The sequence below is a fragment of the Salvelinus sp. IW2-2015 genome, linkage group LG8 (assembly GCF_002910315.2).
Source record: "Salvelinus sp. IW2-2015 linkage group LG8, ASM291031v2, whole genome shotgun sequence".
NCBI lineage: Eukaryota > Metazoa > Chordata > Actinopteri > Salmoniformes > Salmonidae > Salvelinus > Salvelinus sp. IW2-2015.
Genome location: NC_036848.1, coordinates 53,137,517 through 53,145,447, shown reverse-complemented (window position 1 = coordinate 53,145,447; position 7,931 = coordinate 53,137,517). Strand labels below are relative to the sequence as shown.

At 43.4% G+C, this 7,931-nt stretch overlaps 2 protein-coding genes and 1 long non-coding RNA gene across 4 annotated transcripts in view; 2 read left to right on the top strand and 1 right to left on the bottom strand.

Annotated features, from left to right (window-relative positions):
* The window catches only part of LOC111968276 (solute carrier family 66 member 2), a 9,650-nt gene extending 6,701 nt beyond the window's left edge, over positions 1 to 2,949 (bottom strand). The window contains 5 exon segments of the mRNA XM_070444998.1: positions 976 to 1,180; positions 1,183 to 1,191; positions 1,839 to 1,972; positions 2,183 to 2,450; positions 2,690 to 2,949. Coding sequence (XP_070301099.1) covers positions 976 to 1,180; positions 1,183 to 1,191; positions 1,839 to 1,972; positions 2,183 to 2,400 — 566 coding nt within the window. The 5' untranslated portion in view covers positions 2,401 to 2,450; positions 2,690 to 2,949.
* On the top strand, positions 194 to 938 carry LOC139028164 (uncharacterized). 2 transcript variants are annotated; one of them, XR_011480364.1, is made up of 4 exons: positions 194 to 378; positions 415 to 451; positions 487 to 597; positions 675 to 938. It is a non-coding gene; the product is annotated as an uncharacterized lncRNA (long non-coding RNA). The 2 variants fall into 2 exon arrangements; XR_011480363.1 differs by lacking the exon at positions 415 to 451.
* Positions 2,950 to 3,469: 520 nt separating the features above from the next.
* LOC111968142 (heat shock factor-binding protein 1-like) lies at positions 3,470 to 7,436 on the top strand. The gene is made up of 4 exons (XM_023993708.3): positions 3,470 to 3,621; positions 4,156 to 4,222; positions 4,697 to 4,821; positions 7,050 to 7,436. The coding sequence occupies exons 1-3, from the start codon at positions 3,574 to 3,576 to the stop codon at positions 4,816 to 4,818; spliced, it is 237 nt and encodes a 78-aa protein (XP_023849476.1). The 5' UTR covers positions 3,470 to 3,573; the 3' UTR covers positions 4,819 to 4,821; positions 7,050 to 7,436.
* The last annotated feature ends 495 nt before the right edge of the window (positions 7,437 to 7,931 follow it).

Here is a 7,931-nt window from a genome sequence, read left to right as displayed (position 1 = left end):
CAATTGCAAAGCCTACTCAGACTGGCCCGTGCTCTTGGTTATACCAGGCAATTCAATGATACAATGTATCAACTTGGCTCACTCTGCACGCTGCTCCAATGTATAACATGTTCAAATGTAACAACAAAACACTCATCAGGGTCTGCATCCCCGTTCACCATCACGGCTAAATTATATTATAAAACCGAGGGAGGAATAGATGGGTATGAAGAGCGGACAGAGAGAAGCAGGTGAGTGATGGCTGGTAGGGGATGCTGAGAGAAGCAGGTGAGTGAGGGCTGGTAGGGGATGCTGAGAGAAGCAGGTGAGTGATGGCTGGTAGGGGATTCTGAGAGAAGCAGGTGAGTGAGGGCTGGTAGGGGATGCTGAGAGAAGCAGGTGAGTGAGGGCTGGTAGGGATTCTGAGAGAAGCAGGTGAGTGAGGGCTGGTAGGGGATGCTGAGAGAAGCAAGTGAGTGAGGGCTGGTAGGGGATGCAGAGATGCAGGTGAGTGAGGGCTGGTAGGGGATGCTGAGAGAAGCAGGTGAGTGAGGGCTGGTTGGGGATGTTGAGAGAAGCAGGTGAGTGAGGGCTGGTAGGGGATGCTGAGAGAAGCAGGTGAGTGAGGGCTGGTAGGGGATGCTGAGAGAAGAAGCAGGTGAGTGAGGGCTGGTTGGGGATGTTGAGAGAAGCAGGTGAGTGAGGGCTGGTAGGGGATGCTGAGAGAAGCAGGTGAGTGAGGGCTGGTAGGGGATGCAGAGAGAAGCAGGTGAGTGAGGGCTGGTTGGGGATGTTGAGAGAAGCAGGTGAGTGAGGGCTGGTAGGGGATGCTGAGAGAAGCAGGTGAGTGAGGGCTGGTAGGGGATGCAGAGAGAAGCAGGTGAGTGAGGGATGGCAGGTGATGCAGAGAGAAGCAGGTGAGTGAGGGCTGGTAACCTCATCCGAGTAGAGAGGGTCAATTTCCTGAAGAAAATGTGTTTGCTTCCTCAGCCTCACCTCATGCCGGTGGTGGAGTGGTTGCGTTGGTTCTGGAGCAGCTGTGGGAGCCCCAGCATGGCCTCTGTCAGCAAGGCCAGGAAGCCCAGGGACTCCACAAACAGAGAGGAGCCCAGGAGGATAAGGGTGGTGAAGGCACAGGGCAGCGTGAAGGCCAACATGAAGATGAGGTAGTCCTCAAAGCCATCCCAGTTCCAAAAGAACCGGGATCCAGATCTGATAGAGAGAGAGATGGATGGATGGAGAGAGAGAGCGAGACAGAGACACAGAGAAACAGACAGAGACACAGACAGACAGAGACACAGACAGACAGAACACAGACAGACAGACAGACACACAGACAGACAGAGACACACAGACAGACACACAGACAGAGAGACACACAGACAGACAGCAGAGAGACAGACAAAGACACAGAAGAGAGACACACAACAGAAGGTAAATAATGGAAGGTTATCGTTTCCTCTTTCCTCCCCAATATCTCCCTCCAGTGGTAAAACAATAGAACAGCTGCAGAGGTGGCTGGATGGTATTTAAATGGTGGATAGATGGGTGATAGATGGCTGTCTTATGGTTTTTAAATGGTGGATAATGGGTGATAGATGGCTGTCTTATGGTTATTAAATGTGGAAGATGGGTGATAGATGGCTGTCTTATGGTTATTAAATGGTGGATAGATGGGTGATAGATGGCTGTCTTATGGTTATTAAATGGTGGATAGATGGGTGATAGATGGCTGTCTTATGGTTTTTAAATGGTTGTTGTTAGCCTTTGCCACAAGCTTTCAACGTAACCAAAGCCTGGAGCCGAAGTCAGATGTCTGTTAGATAGTTATTCTATGGGTGCTATATGGTTGCTGTTACCTGTGATGTGTGCTGTTTTGGTGCTGATACGGTTGGTGTTCTGTACAGAGCAGCAGAGGTTGAGCATCACCAGCATGGTGAGAATCATCACCACACTCTGCAGGAGCAGAGTCACCTCAAACTGCTTCCCAAACCTGCAGGTGTGCACACACAACAAACAGCAGACGCACCACACACACACACACACACACACACACACACACACACACACACACCACACAACACACACACACACACACACACACACACACACACAACATTAGCAGAAAAGAAAACCTGACACTGCATTACCTCCAGGTAAACCTTACCCACAACCCCCCACCCCAACACCCAAACACACTCGCCAGAAGAGGATGCGGAGGATGTTAGCGACCAGCAGAACCAGGCAGACGCGTGTAGAGAAGCCGTCTGTGTTCTTGGTCCGAAGGATCTGCTGGTACTGTGAGGCGTAGGGTAGAGCCCCTCCAACCACCATCACACAGGACGTCAGCCAGTCCAAAGACTGCCACAGGGTCCCCACATCTCCCTCTTCCTCATCACCCAGACCCAGTCTGTTGTCCATGTCTCTCACAACTCATTGGACACCACAGCACAGCTTTCCTCCAGTAGACTCTGATCCAATGAACATAATGTCAGACTTTAGTTCCGTTAGTTCAATTGTGCATATAGGTAGGCCCTAAACAGAATGTGTAAGATTTTGTTGTAGTTTATTTAAATGCACTTTTTAACTGCAAATCAGTCAGACAAACTGTAACCTATTTCAACGTTGAAACTTCTGCTGAGCTCTTATTCTGGCATAAATTACAAATCAACACGAGGTGAGAAATAAAAACGGACTGTAGCCAACCTACCTATTTGATAGGGAGGCTTTTGTTAATCAAAGCCAGGATAAGAAAAAGTGAAGAGTTGAGTGAATTCAACCGGCAGAAAATAAATGGCGATTAAATAGATGTGCTTTTCATCAAAAAAATCGAGGAGGATGCAATTTCCTTTCAAATATATATTTCCTACTAAATGCTTGTTCGCCATGCATCATGTTCCAAGTTCCAAATACTCACTAATGTTGTTGCATTATTTTATAAACGCTTCTAATCCAATACCGTTTGCTCGTTTCCCGTTTTGGTAAACTCGCGAGATTTAGCATGCGCARGCTTCACTGTTTACTCGTTGGGGGTCTGTAGCTCGTCAGTGAGGGATTCGATTAATCTCGCTCTGGCACCCGTGTTTGCGTGTTTTCCACCGGTTCAAAGTTGATTGCATTTGGAACCAGGCTGCCTCACGGGCATGAGCCAGGTGCCATGCTCTGACCATCAGACGGCGAAGTCGGCTCAAAACAAAAGTTTGGTAATCAAGCACGTGTAGTAATTAGTTAGAGTATGCATTTTTTCCATGTGATTGCTTTTGATAAAAACGCTTTATCTGCCAATCCTAATTAAAACTAGTTAGAAAATGTATTTTATTGGAAAATATAAGCTGTATGTTTCTGGACGATGCACCATGCTGCCTTGTTGACAACATGACCAAGCGGTGCACATTACTGTTCCATTTGAGAATGCGCTCCTCCCTCTCCGTTTTTGCCCGATGAGGTAAACGGKCATTACCCGGTTCAACCCAGGCCAGTGTAAAATAATTCCCTCAGTCATTCACGGTTYTTTCGCTTCGTCTGCAGAGAAGGAAGAGGACGCCTCGGACAAACCAGTGGTTTATCGTACAGCAGCGCCACGAATTTAGTGCAATGTCAGAGATRCAGGATCCGAAATCTGTACAGGACCTGACTGGAGTGGTGAGTCGTATTACCTAGTTAACGGTCCCAAATCCTTGCCATATCCTATCCCATTTGAAAACCTGAGAACTAGCTAGCGTTAGCTAGCAGGCTGGCTAACTGGCTAAAGTTCTGCTATAACTGTTTTTTTCCCCAYTCGTTTTTTGTAGCAACATTAACTTTTTTTCAATGAAATAGTTGCAGTCAAATTCTGTTTAGCTACATTACCTTTGTTTTAGTCCTGTTTAGCTAGCTAGCTACAGCTATTATTATTGAAATGTAACTGATAGATGGGTGATAGATGGCTAAATGTAATTGTGTTCCGGCTTGTAAAGCTTGACTTTTGTTTTTTGACGACAAACGGCAAATCCCCATGGTTTCCATGGTATCAGCGTTGGAGGCAACACCCTGTTGTGTAGGCATCAGAGGCACCTTAACGCCCACAAAGTTCAATAGTATGCATGRATGCACTACGATTCTGCTATGCTACAGGATATAAACGTGTCCACCCACACATTACAACATGTTCTGTCCTCCTCTCCTCATTTTCTACAGGTCCAGACATTGCTGCAGCAGATGCAGGATAAATTCCAGACCATGTCAGACCAGATCATTGGAAGAAATATCCTGCTTTTACAATTTCAATGCTATTTTTCACAATTTCAATGTTATCAAAGACAGACTTTCAGAATGACACAGTTTTATGTCACAATTTAATTGGATTGCTCATAGCGTTGTCTCATAATATCAATGACTGCATGGTTTGATCATTCAGATACATGTAATGCACTCAATCCTGGCGGTTTTGTCAGCCGGTTTGAAGCAATCGTGTAAATCAATCAATCAATCACACTTGTATTTGTCACATGRTTCGTAAACAACAGTTGTAGACTAACAGTGAAATGTACGACTTTTGKTAACATTTCAAAATACAGAACATTAATATCGSCATTGTATAACTGATGGACCGCTGTAACAAGCAGACAGATTGGGTCAAAGGGATTGGTACTACATAGTTCTATGGATAGGAGTTTGGGATATTTTGTATAGTAGGCATGGTACCTGAATGTTGTTCCCACTTCCTTGACAAGAGTACTCGATGAGATGAGTGGCCGCATCGATGACCTGGAGAAGAACATTGGTGACCTGATGACCCAGGCTGGGGTGGAGGAGATGGAGGCGGAGAACAAGGTCAAGGAGGAACAGGGCTCTGCTTAAAAGGTAATCGACATGGAGTCTACTGAGCGTACTGCTTGTTTTTGTCATCTCCTATACATCTCTGTGTGTGTTCAACGGGTTTTTCCCAATTAAACTGTCCAATATTTGTCAACAACACTGTGTATGTTTTCAGATTGTAACTACTAGAACCCGATCCATATGTTTTTTTTTGGGGTCCGATTTATGATTTTTGGGGTGGCAAAACTTACCGATGCCGATAAACTGTTTTTAGAGTGGGAAATGAAAAAGGTGTCATCTTTCTACTCTGAATCTCGTCATTTCCATCCAAAAGAGCAATTGTAAAATAACTACGCTTCAATGTTGATTTCACACTTTGTGACAATAATAATGTCATGAAAATGGCTGCAGGTGTTCAGATCAGCATGAGATTCCCTTGTTTCATTCTGTGTATTCCATATCGGTTATCAGTGAATATCGGCCCATAGCGGTTAAAAAGGACAATATCGCTGATAGTACTGATACCCCTTGACTTATTACACATTTTGTGTTCCAGCCTGAATTTAAAATGGATTTAATGTATTTTTCTCCTAATCCATCTATCTACACACAATACCCTATAATAACAAAGTGAAAACATGTTTTTTTTTTAGTTGAAATGTTGCAAATATATTGAAAAATGAAATACAGAAATATCTGATTTACATAAGTAAACACACCTCTTTGCTATGACACTCCAAACTGCATCCGATTTCCTTTGATCATCCTTGGGATGTCACTACAACTTGATTTGAAGTCTACATGTGGCCATGGACATGATTTAGAAAGAAACCCATCTCTGTATGTGTAAATAAAGCCCCACGGTTGACAGTGCATGTCAGAAACTAGACCATGAAGTCCAAGGAACTGTCCGTAGAGCTCTGAGATATACTGTATGCTTAATCACAATTCTAGCTGGAGGAAGGGTATAAAACATGTTTAGAGTGTTGAAAAAGTTTCCAAGAGCTCAGTGGAAATGGAAAAAATATGGAACTACTCAGACTGCCTAGAGCTGGCTGTCTGACCTAACTGAGCCACTGGGCAAGAACCCAATGACCACTCTGACAGAACTACAGAGTTCCTTGGCTGAGATGGGAGAACCTGTCAGAAGGACAACAGTCTCTACAGCACTTCACCAATCTGGGCTTTATGGGAGAGTGGCCAGACGGAAGGCACTCCTGAGAAAAAGGCACATGACGGCACACCTGGAGTTTGCAAAAAGGCACGTAAAAGACTGAGCGCATAAAGGCAAAAGATCCTGTGGTCTGATGAGACAAAATATATAACTCTTTGGCCTGAATGTAAATCAGTGTCTGGAATAAAACATGCACAGATCATCACCTGTCTAACACATTTCCTACTGTAAAGCATGGTGGTGGCAGTGTCATGCTATGGGGGATGCTTTTCAGCAGCAGGGGCGATAGAGGGAACAATGAATGGAGCCAAATACAGGACAATCTGTGATAAGAACCTGCTTCAGAGTGCAAACAACCTTAGACTGGGGTGAAGATTTACGTTCCAACAGGACAATGACCCCAAGCATACAGCCAAAGCAATCCTTGAATGGCTTCAGAACAAGAATGTGAAAGTCCTTGAGTGGCCCAGCCAAAGCCCAGACTTGAATCCCATTTAAAATCTTGGAAGATTGCTCTTCACCGCCACTCCCCATCTAACTTAACAGAGCTTGAGACAATCTGCAAGGAAAAATTTGAGAAAATCTCCAAATCCAGATGTGCAAAGCTGATACAGACATACCCAAGACGACTCAAAGCTGATACAGACATACCCAAGACGACTGTATTTGCCTCCAAACGTGCTTCCACAAAGTATTGACTCAGATGTTAATACATATGTAAATTCGATTTCTGTATTTCATGTTAAATAAATGATCAAAAACTACTAAACATGTTTTCACTTTGTCACAATGGGGTATTGTGTGTCGATGGGTGAGGGGGGGGTAAATGTAATCCATTTTGAATTCAGGCTGTAACACAACCAAATGTTGAATATTTTCTGATGGCACTGTATCGGCCAGGCTCTAGTAACTACTTTTTTTGTGATTTGAAAGATCTTTGGTTTATCCTAGCCACCGTGCTTCTACACCTGCATTGCTTGCTGTTTGGGGTTTTAGGCTGGGTTTCTGTACAGCACTTCGAGATATTAGCTGATGTACGAAGGGCTATATAAAATAAACTTGATTGATTTAACATGTCCTCTTCTCTTTCCACCCCCAGGTTTCCAAGTAACAGGACGGTGGAGACTAAATGGGAAACAGACAGTTTTTCAGAAGTATTGTATATTTAAGTTTTGATTTACTGTGTATGTAACATGTTTTATATTTACAGTCATACAGTCATATTAACTCTTGTAATAATGTTCACTCTTGACATTTTTTTTGTTTTGTTTTTAATTGATATTTTACTTGAGACACTATTCTGAATAATGGCTCACTCAGGTGACTCACTGGGCCAGTAACTGATTATGTCAACTAGCCAATTGAACTTTTAACAATATTTCAACACAAAACATTTACTGCTATTCAAATGTTCTAAAATGTTGTGTGTGTGTTAAGATTTCTTTTACTTTCAGTCTTTTTCACAATAAACCAGGGCTTGCATACACTTTGGTCCTCTTGTCTCATATACAGGTTGAAAACGCAGTGCCTCGAGGACATGAGTTGTGCACAACATGTGAATATTTTGTTTTGCAAGGCCACTGTATATTTTCCTATTTTTGAAAGAAGCAGTAAATATCTCTGAATAAATGCCCCCTCGAGAAGGATATAATGCCCAGTTAAAAAGCCAGTGAACACCCACATCCACCATACTCAAGGAGTATGGTTTTAAAAATGTAACAGAGCAAAGCGTGAAATGGAAATGCACAACTTGTATGCTACTGCAATTTATTCAAATATTTTCAATTGGAAAGTCAGTGTATGACACATTGCAAACTGGTATATGTTACAAATGTGTCATTACACTAACTAGCATGGAATTACTGGGTACTGATCTACACTGTCAAATAAGAAAGAACAACAACCCTGAAATAATCTTGCTTTGTTTGGAAACTTGGTGCAGAATGTCTTGCAAGTTCATCTGGATAGGGCCATTCACCCG